The sequence below is a fragment of the Hemicordylus capensis genome, chromosome 17 (assembly GCF_027244095.1).
Source record: "Hemicordylus capensis ecotype Gifberg chromosome 17, rHemCap1.1.pri, whole genome shotgun sequence".
Classification (NCBI taxonomy): Eukaryota; Metazoa; Chordata; class Lepidosauria; order Squamata; family Cordylidae; genus Hemicordylus; species Hemicordylus capensis.
In genome coordinates, this window is record NC_069673.1 from 8458732 (window position 1) to 8477118 (window position 18387).

Consider the following 18387-nt stretch of genomic DNA (forward strand, 5'->3'; position numbering starts at 1 on the left):
TCTTTGAAAAACACAATTAGGATAAACCTAAGAGACTTTTTTGGTCTCTTGAATTCTGGTCCAAAGCTTGGGCTGTCACACATAATTTTTAAACATTGGCATTTGATTCAAGATCTGCCTGGTTGTACTCTACCTCTGTGTGTTGGATATCATCGTAAGTATAACTTAAAAGATCAGCTAGTTCACTCAGATGTATCTAGAACTCAGATTAATACTACAGACATAAGAGGACATTGGAAATGTGGACACTGTACATGTTGTCAGGAATGTTTGTCAACCAAAGAATTCATCAATCTAGCTAATGACAACAGAATCATACTTAAGACATTCACTACCTGTCAATCCACACATTTATGCAATTTTTTGTCCCTGTGGTCTTTTCTATGTGGGTCAGACTAGTAGACCTTTGAAAATTTGAATTACAGAACACAAGAGCAAAATTAGAACTAGAAATATGGAGACCTCATTTTATTACATTTAGACATTCACTAGAAACTATGAAATTCTTTGCAGTTGAAAGAGTAATAGTTAATACAAGTAAAGAAGAAGCGTTGAGTACTAAATTAAATCAAAGAGAAGCCTTTTGGATTTTTACTCAAACCCATGTCCCCATGGGTCTTAAAGAACTTCTAGATCTATCTCCATATTTATAAAGAAAAATTATACTCCAAGATGGTGGTTTTGATTTTTAACATATATGGATGGCTTTATCCCTTTAAGGATTTTAAACCCTATTCACAAATTTGACACAACTGTTATAAATAGCTGGAGTTTTGCACAAGTTATTCAGTCTGTTGGAAACTCTTGAGGGGTCAGAGATAACCCTGTGGGAATATTATTTATATGATATGAGAATATTACATTGCTGAGCTTCGATATTTACAAGTCATTTTATTAGAACTAAGTTAACTGGTGAGGATTCTATTTAAAATATTATAGGGCATTCAAATTTGTAATAATTATGTCTTTTCATTGTGGTTAACTCCTTTGGTTGATGTAGATTACAGAATTTTATCCAATCATAATGATAATCAATATTAACAGCATTAATATTAATTGACCAAGGATAATTGATCGTTTTATAGAAAAATATTTTAAAGGGCCATATGGCCATTGATTTATTTGTTAGAAATAGATCATTTATTGGTGAATATGGGTTTTGTTTTTTTCAGAATGGACATACGATGCAAGACTGATGGATTCCCAGTGAGGAGGATTCATTCTCCAACATAAGAACAGAAAGACAAGATTGTTGATATTTTTTGAACAAGTGAACTTTTTGGAGACTTGAAAAGCCCAACCAAAGCAGTGAACATTACCGGAAAGCTGTTCTGTTTCTGTTGTTATATTGTACTAATTGTTCTTATGTATATATTGCTGTAGATGTTTTGTCATTACATTTCATTGATATCCTTGATTCATTCATATCACAAATAAATAAATAAATAAATAAATAAAGATTGTTTCATTCTCAATATAATTTACATTCATAGGTTTAGTGGTTTTTGTTATTTTTGGTTACATTAAAAGGATATGTTCTGTCATGTACTATATTTCAGATCTGGGGTGGTCTATTCTGTGCATATCCTGGTATATTCTAGTATTTCAAATCTACTGGAATACACCTAGTGTATTTTGCTACACCAACCTTGCTACACCCCTGCATACGACGACTGACCCACTGCCCCTTTGACCCACTGCCCCTTTGACCCACTGCCCCTTCGACCCACTGCCCCATTGCCCCTTCAACCCACTGCCCCATTGCCCCTTCAACCCACTGCCCCATTGCCCCTTCGACCCAGGAGCACACACCAGCCCCCTGCTAACGGAGCAAAGAGACACCTCTTTAAAAGTGGTGATGATTGTCTTGATTGAAAGGGGGGAGCAACTGGCCCTATCCAGCCTGGTAGTGTAGTGGAGCCTGGTGTATTCCAAATCTGCAGGAAAACACCAAGTGTTGCCTGGTATATTCTGGTGTAGCCTGGTGTATTCCAAATCTGCAGGAAAACACCAAGTGTTGCCTGGTATATTCTGGTGTAGCCTGGTGTATTCCAAATCTGCTGGAAAACACCAAGTGTAGCCTGGTATATTCTAGCGTATTCCAATTGTTTTCAGCTACATTAGACTACAGTAGAACACATCCCAGGTCCCCTTTCTCTTTCAACGTGTCAGTATAAACCGTACGTGCTGCCTAGTACACGAAGCAAGCCTCCAGGAGCGGCTCATCCTAAGAAGCCATGGGAGGGGCCGCATCCTGCTTTTCATGTTCGTGCCACATGGCCTGTAGGCGGGCCATTCCTCAGGTCCAGCTGCACGGGCTGAGCATGCAAAGCTCCACCTCGGCAACAACCAGCCTGTCGGCTCTTGGCCCACTGCTGGGGCCTCTAGCAGCAATAGGCTGCACCTAGAGCTAATGAGACACAACATATTTGTGAGACTTGCTAGGGCAGAAGCTCCGCTTTGTTTTTAATAAAAAGCCATATGAGGCAATGATGCAAGCTAACCTTTCAAAAATGTCCAGTTCCGTGGTTTTGAATCTGAAAAACTGACAGCAAGGGCCTACTTTGTTCTGGTGGTGCGAGTAACTGGTGACATTTATGCAGGCCCATTTCCTGCACTTTCTAAGAGGGAGCTCATCTGGCATTTCCAATTCCAGATTAATTACTCGTCAGACCCTAAGAGCCTGCTGGACCAGTTCCCTGAGCCAGATTGGCCCTCCCTCGCAATGATGCCGTAGCAGGAGAAAGCACCCTCCTTACAAAGCAGCCCCGGTGATATTCATGGTCAGAAACAATTGCAGTTAAAGCACTGAAATACACAGAACACCCCCCGACACACACATCAAATTCTTAAGGGCCTGGCAGGCAACTACTGCCCCTGGGGCCATAACTTGGTGTGTGCAGCTAACTGACAGGGGAGGAGACTCCGAGAACCCGTGAACAAGCCACTCACAGACTCTGAGATTTTAAAAAAGGTCTTCGCCTGGACACTACTGCTTCCAGGAGCCCCCAAAGCCAGTTTAGCACTCCAGGTACTGCGAGGGGGTGTGGGCACTCCTGCCTTCATGTCTGGCCACTGCTGGAAACAAGGTGTTGGAGTAGGCAAAGGGTCCATCTAATCCAGCAAGACTTTGCCTCGATGCATATGGATAGCTATGGCGACAACAACAGAAGGGAACTCGAGTGATGCTGCCTTTCTTCCTTGCTTGCAGGGCTTTGGGGAAGCATCTGACTGGCCACTGGTGGAGCTCCAATGCCTGGATGGATGCAGGGTGCTATCCTGACCTCAAGAACCACATGCCCCGGCTGCAAGGGTGGCATTTCTCTCTCACACACTGAGAACGACATCCCCCTTCAGAACTCGGCTGCCAGAGAGAGTCGGTGCGACTGGGTCGGCTGGCCCAGCTCTCTGACCCAGAGCTTCACCTGACCATCCTTGCTTTCACACAGGCTTCACCCAAACACCACACATCAGGAAGTGTTCTTTGTTCTTTTGGCTCGTAACAGAGCAGCCCTGACATGTTTTGATTGAATAAAATAATGTATCTCCTGCCTTACCCTTCTCACAGCCCTCAAGGGGGCCTACCCATGCAAGTAAAAACCATCTCGCTCACCTCTTTGTAAGGATGCAGCATGCAAGAATGAGAAACCAATCAAATCTCCATAAAAACAGCAAGAGGAAAATAAAGACAGGGGCACTTAAAGCCCATGAAACCTAATTACTGTGAAAAGCTGCAGGCTTGCGGAACAGAATGGGAAGGATGGTTACCTCCTGGACTAGCAGGTTGGGAAGCCAAAAAGAAAGAGAGAAGCTATCAAACACTCAGCACTAAAGGGTTGTTCCCTTTAGGAAACCTAAGTGCCTGTTGTTGTGACAGGGGAGGGGAGGGATGTCCCGCCAGTTGTCGCCGCCCCACAGAAACAGAGGCAATCCATTCATTCTAGGCCAAACAATGGTCACTACCTACTCTTGGGGACACATCTCTAGGAGTTTGCAAAGGCTGTTCTACCAGGCATACCAGCACCAGGGGCAGGATTTGCCCCCAAGCCCCACACTCTCCTGAGAGTGGGAGTTCAATTTTCCACCACCTCTTCGAATGGGTTAGATTCACTTCCGGAGCACATCAGAAGCTGATCAGGTCTGCCGTGATCGGCCCCTGCAGCTGCCCAACGGGAGGACTGGCCTCCTGGAACAGACCAAAAGGCCCATCTAGTCCCGCATCCTGTTTCCCAACAGTGGCCAACCACACGCCTCCAACAGCCCACAAGCAGGAGACCCCCACTGTCTTCTCCAAAACCTGGCATGCCATTCTTGAACCTGGCGCTTCCATATCATTATCACATGCAACAACACAGGGAGGGATCTGGCTTCCCACAAACAGCTGCTCCCACTTACCTGCACAACCACCCTGCCCATCTGTGGCTCACGCTGCAGTGTGACCCAGATACTCTGAATACCAGATACTCATAGCTATCCATATACATCGAGGCAAAGTCTTGCTGGATTAGATGGACCCTTTGCCTACTCCAACATCTTGTTTCCAGCAGTGGGCAGTCAGATTCTTCCAGTTAGCTCACAAGCCAGACATGAAGGCAAAATTCTAGCTCAATGCACAGGGGTGGCTGCTGCAAAAACAAATGAGAGACCCATGTGCTGATGTGTCAGGATCAAGCAAAGCAAGAGGAAGCTCACTCACGTTGGTCAATGATGACTTTCTCCATGTTCTCCTTCAGCTGGTTGGTGGAGTGCAGCCGTTTGACTGTGCTGTGCAGCTTCTTCTCCTGTTCCGCCAGCTTCCTACGGAGCTTGTGCAGCTCTGCTTTCAAGCCTTCATCCTGCAAAGTGAGAAGAGGAGAAGATGGCTGTGAACGGAGAACATGCCGCTTACACTTTCTCCTACTTGGTTCCAGAGGGTGATCCAGACCCCCTCCATTCTGTCCACGAGGTGGCAGAGAATCCCTGGTGTAGACAGCAGAGACCATGGGTATTGCCACGTTCTGGCTTCCTAGGTGTGTAGGGACATGTCCACGTCCAAGGACCTCCTTTTCCATTTTGTTGTTGCCTTTGGCACATATTTCTCCCCCACCCTCGTAATGGGCTTTATACTTGGTACAGGGCTTTAGTCTCCCTCCCCCATGAAGTGAAACCCCCATGGACCAGAAAACTGGCTTGCACCAATGGATAATTCATTAACCAGAGACATCTCCTTCTACTTGCTCACCAGAGAATAGCCCAGCTCCCCCCTAGTTTTGTATTTATCAGTGGAATCTCTGGTTTTAAAAGAAGCTGGGCTTTGGTCTCATGTTCATTGCCTTAAGAAGGAAGAGGGAGGGGGTCTTTGTGTCCAGCAGATTCTCAACATTGGGTCCCCAGGTGTTATTCGACTTCAACTCCCATAATCTCCAACCAAAGGCCACTGGGGGTGGGGGATTATGGGAGTTGAAGTCCAATAACACCTGGGGACCCAATGTTGAGAATCCCTGGTCTACACACTAATGCATAAAGTGTGGGAAACAAATGGGAGGAATTTGAAATCCTAACGCAGCCAGGCATATAAAATCCAAGAGGTATCACGGAAACTTGCTGGGGCGAGCCTCAGGATTGGAATCTAGCACAACTCAGGATATAACTCAGTGGCACAACTTTGGTCGCCCTGCAGATGTTGGGCTACAACTCCCAGCGTCATCCCTTACCATTGGCCACTCTGGCTGGGCAAGATGGGAGTTGTAGTCCAACAACAGCTGTGAAGAGAGCCAACCGAAAGGAAAAAGGAGTTGCCTTATATGTGAAGATCATATACATCTGCATAGAAGTCCATGGATCTGAGCATGGAAGCGTCTAGGTGAAAAGCGAAGGGGCAAGAAATAAAAGCAGTACCATTGTGGGAGACCTACAGACTATCTGGCCAAAAGGAAGGCACAGACAATGTTCCCAAGACAGATTAACATTTGCCGACTTTGCAAAGAGGCAAGCGTAAGTCGTAACGAGGGACTTCAGCTACCCCATTTTATTCATTTCACAACTATGGCCAACAGCCACTGAGAAGCCACTCCTCTGCGTATCTAGCTAATCCATGGAGGATAAACACAGGATTCTCTGTGCTGCAACCATGCGCCTCATCACAGCAGGTTTCAGTGATACTTAGAAGATCACATTTGCTTTGCTGTTCAAGTTCCTTCTGTTTAGGTGGCTTGTTCTAATTCACACATCTAATTCACACATCTTGGGGCAGCAAATTACGTAAATTAACCTCCACTGGATGGAGGGATCCTTTCATTTCGCCTGTCCTTAACCAATTTCAGTGGGTGTCTCTGAGTTCAGGGGGAGGGGAGCCTCTGGCTAGTAGATGTGTCAGCTGGTGGGGGGGAATGCATATTATAGTTTTTGACAAAGTCTACACCCCTACAGATGGAAAAGAGATAGCACCACAATCCTTTCAGCTTTCAGGATGTTATCATGCCTTTCTTTGTCCCAACCACTGGGTCTGCAGTGGCCCACTTTGCAAGGGTGTGAGACTACATGTGTGACCACTATAAGACACTCCCCTCAGGTGATCATGGGGCCGCTCTGAAAAGAGCAACAGCATGCTTGCATATGGAAGGTTCAAAGTTCCCTCCCTGGCAGCATCTCCGAGATAGGGCAGAGAGAGACTCCTGCCTGCAACCTTGGAGAAGCCGCTGCCAGTCTGTGCAGACAATGCTGAGCTAGTTGGACCAAGGGTCTGACTCGGTAGATGGCAGCTTCCTATGTTCCTAACTACGATAAAATTGTATCTATGTCAGAGGAATGGGCATGAACATTCCTCCAAAGTTGACTCCCTGGAGAGTGTGCAACCATTTGTTCATTGAGACTCTGCCCCTGCTGCTTTGCTCGGTGCAAAAATGACTGAAATGCTATCCTAATGGTTTGTGGGTTAGAAATCAAGAACGGCTGATAACAGAGAGAAAGCTGTAAGTGCAACAAGGCTGTCAACATCTTCTCCATTTCTAAGGGGGAGGACATTGCCAACAATCACTACGTGCATCTGTCCCCTGAGAGGGCACCAGTGGCCAAAATTTGCAGGCCTGCCTCCTCCCACACTCTTTCTCCATGCTGCCGCCGTGTTCCTTACCGGGATCAAAGTAACCCCCAGAGGACTAGCTGAAACTGGGCCCCACTTCTCTGGGCTGTTTGAGCTCTGGACTCAAAGCCACTCGCTGCTGTGGATCGCACCTGGACCCCCCTACCTGAAGCGAGTAAGCTGCACTGTGGACGACTTTCATGGGCAGAGAGACTCTCCAGAGGAGCTTCAACAGGCGAGCGGCTTCGTCCAGGTTCTGCTGGATGGCACCGGCAGCTGCCGAGAGGCTGTTCACCTACAGTGCAGAATGAGAGGGGGAAAGGGAGGATATTTTATCCTTAAAAGATTAGGAAAACGTACCCTTTAATTAATGGCATAAATCCAATCTGCTGTGAATTTCAGGATTCAAGTTGATGAACAAGTATATTGTGTGCTGGGCAAACTAATTTATTTGGTTTAAAAGGCAGCTGAAATTATGCATTATTCAAGCGGGGGGCGGGGGGGCGGTGGAGGGAACGGGGCCTTAGCCTAATCAATAACAGTAATTAATAATGGGTTACGTTTACTACATTTGCTGTGCCACTTGGAAGAGACTTTGCTGTTTCTTATTTGCATTTCATGGCATGCAATTTGAAAGTCAAATGACTCCCGACATTAATTTAGGCAATATAGATGTTTCTCCCGCCGCAAACCCCTCTAAACCGCTCCATTTAATGGTAAGCTAACTAGCAGGGCCCATGCAAAATGTTCCCTTCTGCAGACAACTGAGCAAACAAATGGAAGCAGCAGCTGCCAAAATGAGGAATGGGGGAGAGAAAATGTCGAGAGGAACTGGGGCAGGCGGAGGGAGGGGGCTTGTTCTGACGGCAACGCGCGGCCTCCTGCTCTTCTACAAGTTTGGTTTGTGTAAAGTGTGAAACATTTATCTTAATATCATGCCCCCTTCTCTTCATGCACTGCTGACAAGATGCCCTGCTCACTCGAGAGGCCGAGATTCAGCCTTTCCAGGTGCAAAGCGGGGGCTCCGCCACTGAGCACCAAGCAGGACAGCTTAGGGCGTCCTGCGACTGTGCCACCTAGTGGCATCTGCATGCAAAGCAGCGGCTCTGCCACAGAGCCAAGGCGAAGGCTGAAAGGCCACACTGCAACCAAAGTCACATCAGAATTCGGCCCGAGCCACCAGAAAATCAAGCGAGGGGACCAGTGTGTCAAAGACATGATGAGAAGAAACGTCGGTAGTGGATCTGCCTTTACAATATTAGTTTACGTGAATTCAAATAGTCACGTTATATCAATAAGGATAGTCGTAATAGTATACCAACAAAGGGACGGGGCCTTCATTCAGTGGCAGAGCACGTGCTTTGCACACAGAAGGTCCCGGTTTCAATCCCTGGCAGCATCTCTGGCAGGGCTGTGAAACCGCAGAGTGCCGCTGCCAGTCAGTGTAGACAATCCTGAGCTGGCTGGACCTAGGGTCTGATAAGGCAGCTTCCAATGTTCCTCTGTCACTGTATCATTGGGATTACACACGTTGCTGGCTAACTGCTGGTTGCCTTCCACAACACTGAAATTACTATGAGAAGCCTACAACTATTGCCTAGCAAATAGGACACAAGGCCTCATTTTGAAGCACCTGGGATCCTGACCTGTACTCTGCTGAGCCTCTTTTCTGCTGACAGAAATGGCAAAAACTGCAGGGGGCAAGTCCCAACTTAGAAGGGGGCTGCCCCACTCTATGTGGGAAGGAAGGGAATCTTCCACAGCCCCTCCTGCTGGGATGCCGGCAAGCATCCTCTGGAAACAAAGTCTCTTTTTCTCTTTAGATTGACACGTATACAATTAATAGACTAAAACGTCTTTATTGGGCAACGGCCTTACGTTCCCAAAGGAGACGGCCCTCACAGTAGTGGTAGTCATTTTTATTTCGGTCACTGACCAACAAATACAGAAGGGCAAAAAGAAAAAGAAAAAAACACACACATCAAATTCCGAAAAGTTCCTAAAAACATGAAACATATTAGGGGAAAACCGACTCATTACATAACCACTCAACAGACAGTGATACAGAATTGTTCAGGTACATAACATGGCCTTATGAATTCTGCTAGCAATTAGGCAAAACCTGGCAACCGCATAAGAGATCTTTTCATCATGATCTGATAAAAGATAGGATACGCAGAAACCATCAGAGCAGCCCGGAAAGATTAATAAATATCGAGTAACAGGCATATTACAAATGTCCCTATAGAAATCACAATATAATAGAACATGGGCTGTTGATTCTGTAGCTCTCGAGTCACAGGGACAAAAGCGCTCTGCAAACGGAACTTGTTTAAATCTGCCCTGAAGCACTGCAGTGCGCCAAACATTAAGCCCTGCTTGGGTAAATGCCCTGTGACACTTGGTATCTGGTTAAGATACCTGGCAGGGGGTGTGTTCAGAATCTGATTCCCCAGCGCTACTCCCCTTGGGACGAAACTTTGGTCTGTCTGCCGTTCTGTATCGAAGATTCTTTGGGTAACCACCAGCTCAGCATGCTCATAGCCCATCATTACCAGGACTTGTGGTGAAAGGCCAGAAGGAAGCAGCTTCTGCTCACATGAGCGTTCCCATTTGGAAATACGTTCATCCTCAAGCATCAGCGGAGCCAGCCCCCAAGGATAAAAACTTAGCTTAAGCCAGAACTTAAAAGACGGAAAGCCAGACCTTGGATTCGACCTTGGAAAGACCGGCCTCCAGGGGAGAAACAGCACTGGGGTGGCCCTCACCGGAAGGGCTTGCTCTCCAGATCCTCTTTGTTAACGTCAGAAATGGAGCACCAGGGAAGCTACGTGAACGACTTCACGGCTGCGGTTTCTGCCCATCTGCTCAGCGATCTCCCTTGCCTTAGAGGCGGCTGTTACCCACATCTCCGGTTAAGGGATAACGGTTGCATGCCACCCTCGCGGCCCTCCTGCCTACCTTTGCTCCGGGCTCTGGATGTTCCATCTCTTTCAGAGGAAGCTCCAGGTCGGACAACCGCTTCTGCCCTTCGGAGATCTGCTTCTTCAGAGAGTTGTAATCTTCAACCGAGCCGAGGATATGCCGGCCGTTTTTGTCTGCCCAGACGTAGTGGCCAGGGATGCCACAAGGGCCGCGGGACTTGCTGGCCGCAGAGCTGCATCGCGAGGAGCCGTCCGAGTTGTCCAGGGCTAGCTCTGGATCCGGGACGCAGGAGAATGAAGCTCTAACCAGCCCATGAAATGCAGCCCCTTTCCCTACTGCCCCTCAACTCCCCCTGCCAAGCTTCCCTCTCTCTTTGCCCCACTTTCCTGCCTCTGATCCCAGGCTCTGCGTTATGTGTTATATGTCAACGCCCGGATCGGTTAGCAGGCGTCCCGTGGGGCTCCCCTTGCTTCCCAGTCTCCCCGCAAGGAATTCACTCCCAGCTCCATGGGGACGAATCTAGCTAGTCATGCTCATTCTTATTTTATTATACATTTATACCCTGATTTTTAAAATAGGATTTCCCCAAGGCGGCTTACAGCGATAAATATAAAACATACACCCATCAATTAAAAAACAACCGCCAGAGAACACAACTTTACGGAATGAAACAAATCAGCATCAACAGCCCGCTTCATCTAATGTCCCAGTTAAGCCCCGGCACGAATATCGGTTAGAAAATGGGAGCTGGAACGTGATCATATCGGTGTTCCTTTTGCCTGCTGGTTAGGCACTCGGCATGGCAAGAGGAGGGGGGCAATGCCCTTGTGTCTAGACTGGTTGGGCAGCAATAGCCCAAGACCCCAGGCTCAAGTGGAAGAGAACGGAAGGACTCCAGGAGCCTGAAGCTTTGTCCGGGGCTAGGCAGGTGTTGGGTTAGTATGACCGGAGCGGCTTATGAGTAGCCCGGTATTTCGCCCACTTCCCCTTTCCTTAACCTCCTCCAGCCCCGTTTACAGGTACCCTTCCACACAGACAACCCGCCCACCAATAACTGTGTTATTCAATTGCTCCTTTCCCCTCCCTTTCCACAAAATATTTGTAAGCGGATTAGAATGTGAGAACAGCCCTGCTGGACCAGGCCCAAGAAGGCCCATCTAGTCCAGCACCCTGTTTCCCACAGTGGCCCACCAGATGCCTCTGGGAAGCCCACAGGCAAGAGGCGAAAGCACGCCCTCCCTCCTGCTGCTGCTCCCCCGCGACTGGTATTGAGAGGCATCTTGCCACTGAGGCTGCCCATAGACACCAGACTAATAGCCATTGATAGACCTGCCCTCCATGAATTTGTCTAAGCCCCTTTTTAAAGGCTGCTGGTTGCCTCCACATCTTGTGGCAGAGAACTCCATAGATCAGCTATGCGCTGTGTGAAAAAGTAACTCCTTTTGTCGGTCCTAAATTCCCCGACCTTTTCAGTGCAATACTGTTTTTTCACTGCCATACTGTGGTACGATCTCTACACCAAGTATTGGCACCAAATTCCAATGTAGGCTGTTATAAATGAAAGTATTTGCATCACCATTAAACCTCAAATAAGCAGCCTTTACTAAAGTGTAAAGTGTGCCGTCGAGTCGATTTCAACTCCTGGCGCCCACAGAGCCCTACGGTTGTCTTTGGTAGAATACAGGAGGGGCTGACCACTGCCTCCTCCCGTGCAGCTTCAAACTAGCAACCTTCTGCTTGTTAGTCAAGCATTTCCCCGCTGCGCCTTTACTACAGGACTTAAAAACAACAACATCAACAACCCAACCCCACAATCTTACTACCCAGAGCAGTACCTGTCGGTAGCGTCAACGTGCAGCAGCCGTATTTCTGTTGCAACTCGAGGATGTTGCTGTCTGCACCGGGGAATTTAAACTCTGCTGATCAAAAGAAGAGCCGATAAGAGGTTAAGGGAACCGTTGTGCGCATTCCACACAGCCATCATTTTGCTGCCACGGTGAGCAAGTCCCTCGTTTGCTACAGCACTGGACATACAGAGCTGCCCAGTTCTCGTGGGCCAAGGGGAAGCCCCCCCACCATTGCCAATGTCACCAATTGATCAGCCGTTCAGTCACCGGAAAGATCACATATCCAAGGCAGCCCCAGCAGTGCCTCCTCTGACCAGAAGGGTAGGACTCTGGGGTCCTCGTAACTCCTAGTACTTCCTACCCACCACAGGCCTTTGGGTTAAAATATTCTGCATGAAAAGGCATGACCCAGCCCAAGTCAATTGCTTTAAATCTAAGCGTGTACATAGGAAGCGGCCATATACCGTGCCAGACCCTTGGTCCATCTAGCTCAGTATTGTCTTCACAGACCAGCAGCGGCTTCTTCAAGGTTGCAGGTGGGAGTCTCCCTCAGCCCTCTCTTGGAGATGCTGCCAGGGAGGGAACTTGGAACCTTCTGCTCTTCCCAGAGCAGCTCCATGCTTAAATGCCTCCCATTAAAATCAGAGGCACTGTCAGGGGCTGCTGGGTCACATCCAACTTCTTCATTTCCAATGCTTGAAGGACAAGCCTTATTGGAGCTACTGTGGGGCAGTGGGGCTGGATAGTTAACCGATCAGTAAAAACCAAGGCAGTCGATTGATGGACAGGACTTTGGCAAAAAGGTAGCTGGCTCCTTGGTGGAATCAACATGGGGTCAATGTCTACTGAAATAATCTAAGAAGCACTCTCTCCATTTAGAGGGGTAGGGGGAATATGTTCCCCCACTGCTTTCAGAGGTACTGTTCTCGTTCTCCTCTAACTCTCCTGTGCGGAAGAGAGCTGGTCTTGCGGTAGCAAGCATGAATGGTCCCCATTGCTAAGCAGGGTCTGCCCTGGTTTGCATCTGGATGCGTCACTACATGTGAGCACTGTAAGATATTCCTCTTAGGGGATGGGGTCATAGCATAGCTAGGTGGAAGGGCATCTGCTTTGCATGCAGAAGGTCCCCGGTTCAATCCCTGGCAGCATCTCCAGGTAGGGTTGGGTAGGACTCCTGCTTGAAACCCTGGAGAGCTGCTACCAGTCAGTGTAATCAACACTGAGCTAGATGGACCAAGGGTTTGACTCCCCATAAGGCAGCTTCCTAGGTTCCTAATGCTACTGAGCAATGCCAAAATTAAACACACACACACACCCCTGGCAGGGTTAAAAAAAAACACCACTTCAAACATTTGCAATCTCACAAATGAATCAAAAAGGATCCATTTGCCTGGACAAAAATCCATTTTCAGGTCTGGTAATCGCAAGTTTCAGCCCGCCAAGGAAAACCAGCTTACACTGTAGAATTCCAATGTGCAGTAAACGCAAACTTCACGGCTCGGAAACACATGAATCTCCTTTTGCATACATTAGCGCGGCGTGATTTGTCTACATTTGCTTCAGCGCCGCTCAATAAAGTCAAAAGTTTAAAAACCAGCCAGCAAGGAGTGTTTGCTCTGCGGTGCTCTGAACATCCGTTATGTCCTATGGAACTGCCACGCTGGAGATGCTCCCTCAGAAGATGCATTTGCATAGAGTGTGCAGACTTTGGTCTTCCCTTGAGTTTTAAATTGCTCGAGCCCTTCATTTAACAGCAATGCAAATAGAGGAAAACATATCCCTCTAGGGCACAAAATTTATTCTGCTGATTTATTCACAGGCCATCCAAAGCACATATTGATCGTTCTTGAGTAACGTGCAGTCGCCTGTAGCAAATGCTTGTGCATTAAACAAACCATTCAGGTAAGCAAAAAGTGTATGGAAACGGAGCCCAACAGATCTGGCATCACAGATACAGCCTGCAAACTGCTTTTTAAAAAGAACAACTTCGGTTTAAAGGAGCTAAGGGTTGGAGGCAAGAAACCATGTATACAATTCTTGGAATGCTGACGCAAAGGAGTTACGTTTGTGGAGGAGGAAGGGGGGAAAACACGACCCACAGATGTGCCCAACAATCACCTTCTTTACAGTAGATCCTTCTGGAAGACTGGTTTCAAGGAGACCTCTTGTTAGACTACTCTCACTCTGCTTGTAACAGCAGGGACAGTACAGTGCAGAGGAGAGAGATCTTGCAATGCAGAATAGCACCAGAGAGATGGAGGCACACAGAAGAGGTTGCGCCTAGTTAGAAAATGGACAAGGCCTCCATGCTTAGGATATGACTCCAGTCAGAGACTGAGCAACTATGACATGGAGAAGTGATGCCAGAAACAGGCTTCCCTAACAGACCCCCTATCTTGCAAATTATCCTAGCCGGAGCCTGTCCAACGACACAGGTTAGGACAACAAGCTTTCCAATAAGATTGGTCCACTGCTACAATTAGAAGTTGTTTCGGGGTTTGGTGGCCTTCCTGCTCCTTGGGCAAGAAGCATAGATGTTGGGCTGCCAAGCATCTGCATTTGGGCCATCCATAATTTGGGAGCCATGATCACCTGTGTGCTGCCATCCCACTCCCACTTTTCTTAGAGAGGCCCCAAAGACCTGTGAGCTTATAAAAGGAGCCCAATCAGGTCAAATCGATGGGCCATTTCGCCCAGAGGGCACCACTTCAGACCTCCAGCTGCTTTGGGGCTACAACTCACCACCTCCCCAGCCACAGTGGCCAATAGTCAGAAAGGACGGAAGTGATAGCCCAACATCTGCGGGACAGCCCAGGCTGTGCAGCTCTGATCGAGTCCAGTTTCCACAGAGGCCAACCAGACACCTCTGAGAAGCCCACGAAGAAGACATCAAGGTGATGTCCTTTCATATCCACCCTTCCCCACTGTCACTTTCCAGTAACTGGTATTCAGGGGTGCACTGCCTCCAAACCCAGAGGGAGCCCAGAGCCATCAAGTCTAGTAGCCATTGATGCTTATTTCTCTGTGAGCTATTCTCAAGAATGAACTCCATTAGTCTAGCACAGGGCTGCTCAACCTCGGCCCTCCTGCAGATGTTGGCCTACAAGTCCCATAATCCCTGGCTACTGGCCACTGTGGCTGGGGATTATGGGAGTTGTAGTCCAAAAACAGCTGGGGGGCCTAAGTTGAGCAGGCCCGGTCTAGCAGTATTCGACTGGATTTGTTTGCGTCAATCTCCTATGCCAATTGCTCACGGTTCCCAACCAATCTTCTCGAAACCAAAGACACCCCTTTGAATATGGATCAAACTGCGTACCGTTCATTCCGGTGAAATGCTGCAGTTCTTGTTTCAAAAGGTAGTTGATATTCATGGTTGACCCAGAGCTGGCTTTCTCCCTCTTTCCTCCTCTCAAAAGCTGCTCCTCTAGCTTTTCATGCAACGCCTTGTTCGCCTTGATGCTCCTTTCCAGCTGGATTCGCAAGTTCTGAATTTCCGTCAACAGCTCATGTAAATCAAGCGGGTGATTTTGATCTTTCCAGCATTCATCTGATCGGTTGCAGCTGCGATCTGAGGACATTTGGGGAGGGGGAGGAGGGATGGCCATTGCAAACAATTAAGAGAGCCATTATTAAAATACTAAATGAGCGCATATGAGCCAGATATTAAGAGCCGACTACAAACAGTAGGTAGATAATGACTTAACAGGGGAAAAACCCCACACAGTCTTAATTGCTTCTTCCCTCCAAAGATTTAATAAGAGCCAAAAATTATTTTTCACTTTGTCCATAAAAGCTAATGTTGCATACTCGAGGCAAAATTACACATATTATAAGATGGGAATGAAAAAGATTTATAAATTCTGAAGGACAATTGAACGGATGGTTTTGGGGAGTGACACTAGGAGAGAGAGAAAGAAACAAAATGGAAAAAAACAAGCTTGGGACCCATGGATGGGTGAAATATAATGATAGTTATAGGAAAACAGAACCTATAAAGAGGACAGGGAGCAAACCATTCAAGTTGGAAACAGAGGGGAAACAAAGGCAATTTTTTTCACTTGAAGACTCAACTTCATCTAATCTTGGAAACTGTGAATCCCAAATGCTTTTAAGTTAGCAGAGAGATGACAGTTTGTCATTTTGTGATTCATTTCTGTGGTTGGTATGTTAAGCCTAGTTTTGCAGGAATACCCCTCTCTGGTCATACCTTCTCTCTGCCTGGACTCTGAGTCCACTAGAGTGGCCAGAATGTGGACAACCCATCTGGGTTGTCCACATTCTGGCCAAATATGGCATTTCCCTTTCCAAATGCCAAATATGGCATTTCCCTTTCTGCCATATTTGCTCAATGGATGGGGGCTTTGGCCAGTCACCATCTTTCAGCTTCACTTTCAACTTCACACCAATAGCATACCCAGGTTTTGGCTGGCAGAGAAATAAAGCATCTCCTGCTGCAGGATCCGACCCCTCCCTGGAACTCTGCCCTAGATCTCCCAGTCTGAGAACCTTGTGCTAAAGAACTGCAAAAGATATCCCTTATTGTTTGCCTCCAACGGAAAGCAGGGAAGTCCCACAAAGGTAAGAATCTCCCACATGCAGGAACTGGACGACTGTTGTGACAAATGGTTGAGCTTCACATTTCTTTGAGTCTAGGGCTTAATTTTTCTGACTCATGCGCAGACCAAGGAGAGGGGAGTGAGCGCTCCCGAGGCTGATGGCGCACAAATACGACAAATATTTATATACCGCTTTTCAACCAAAGTTCCCAAAGCGGTTTACATAGATTTGAACAAATGAATAGAATGACTCCCTGTTCGCAAAGGGCTCACAATCCAAAAAAAGAAACACAGACACCACCAACAGCCAATGGAGGAATGCTGTGCTGGGGATGGATAGGGCCGGTTGCTCTCCCCCTGCTAAATAAAAGAGAATCACCACTTTTAGAAAAAGGTGCCTCTTTGCTCAGTTGGCAGCAGATCACAAAGCAGCACAGAGGCTGGACTGCATGTGCAATCTGAACCAGCCCAGGAAAATCAAATCACGGGAGCGATGCAAAGTTCCCCCCCAAGACCGCCAACAAGCTTGTGCCACTGGGTACCTTTCTGACTGGCGATGGCTTCGTCTAGCTTTTCATACACCTTCAGTTCCAGCCGTAGCGAGTGCAGCACTTTGTCATTTTCCGAAAGCTGGTGCTGTTTGGAGTTCAGCTCAATTTGCAACCTGCGACATCCCAATTGAAACAGTCAAGAGTTTAAATATTGCCACTGTAATTTGTGACCTGAACTGTGCTAATGCAGTTCTCAGCAGCGTGAAAAGCCAAAGAGGGTTCCTTTTTGGAAGGAAGACTAGCATTATAGGGCTGAATGGGATTAGGTCATCAACAGACAACTCTTGCCCGGAAGGAGAATCTAAGATCTTTTTCGCCCCGCACAGATAAACCTGCATAATCCAATTCACCATGCAATGTACAGTAAAGGAGAAAAGTCCCTGCAGTCAATTGGAAATGGGGCCATAGCTCAGTGGTACAGCATCTGCTTGGCATGCAGACAGTCCCAGGTTCAATCCCCGGCATCTCCAGAGAGGGCTGGGAAAGACTCCTGCCTGAAACCTTGGAAAGCCGCTGCCAGTCAGTGTAGACAATGCTGAGCTAGAGGGACCAAGGTCTGACTCTGTATAAGGCAGATGTTCCTAATCACAGAAGCCCAGGTAACCCATCGCAGCAAAACAAATAGATTACAGTAGGTGTGTGTGTGCCCTTTCTGTACCTTTTCTACCAAAATGCACATCCCTCCGCCATTTTTCCTCCAGGGGGATTCCAGATGTCTGTCCACCCTTGCCAATGCCTCTGGGCCCCTATGGTGGTGGCTGGGGGTCTGAAGAAGCACCTTGGGGAGCGTATTTGAGTTTTAAAAAGGCCAACAGTTCCCTTCTCCCCCGCCCCACGTTCCTTTGTCCCCTTCCTACAGCTGTTTTTGCAGGCATGAAATGGGCACCTGAGTCCAAAGACACACCTTTGCATGTAGGTCAGTTTGGCCTTCAGTTTTGTCGCCTTGATTGGGCAGTCCAGTATTTCAAGCCCGGAATGCAAACACAGTTAACATTGAGCCAGATGCTGCCAGGGAAGGAACTTGGAACCTTCTGCTCTTCCCCGAGTGGCTCCATCCCCTGGGAAGAGCAGAAGGTTCCCAGTTCCCTCCCTGGCAGCATCTCCAAGAGAGGGCTGAGAGAGACTCCTGCCTGCAACCTTGGAGAAGCCGCTGCCAGTCTGTGAAGACAATATTGAGCCAGATGGACCAATGGTCTGGCTCAGTATATGGCAGCTTCCTATGTGTCTATTGTTGCATTGCTTAGTAACTAGAAGAGCTTCTGCCTTTTATTTCATTTCTGTCCTACCCTTCCTTCAAGGATCCCCTAAAGAGCACGCGATTTTTCACCCCTATCTTGGCCTCAAACTGTCCTGCTAAGCTGGCTGTGCCAGCTTAACCCTAACCCTAACCCAAGAGAGAGCCGATGAGAGAGACTACCAACCGGAGACCTGCATGGCTGGGAGAGGAT

The 18387-nt window shown here is 47.7% G+C and overlaps 1 protein-coding gene across 4 annotated transcripts in view; it reads right to left on the bottom strand.

Moving 5' to 3' along the window:
* CDK5RAP2 (CDK5 regulatory subunit associated protein 2) overlaps positions 1-18387 on the bottom strand; it is a 130604-nt gene that overhangs the window by 5201 nt on the left and 107016 nt on the right. For 3 of the 4 annotated variants that reach the window (XM_053282557.1, XM_053282556.1, XM_053282554.1), the window contains exons 31-36: positions 16931-17052; positions 15149-15400; positions 11821-11904; positions 10022-10257; positions 7227-7355; positions 4697-4835 (exon numbers count right to left, since the gene is read on the bottom strand). In XM_053282557.1, coding sequence (XP_053138532.1) covers positions 4697-4835; positions 7227-7355; positions 10022-10257; positions 11821-11904; positions 15149-15400; positions 16931-17052 — 962 coding nt within the window. The remainder of the gene's footprint in view (positions 1-4696; positions 4836-7226; positions 7356-10021; positions 10258-11820; positions 11905-15148; positions 15401-16930; positions 17053-18387) is intronic. The other variant, XM_053282555.1, reaches the window with a different exon arrangement.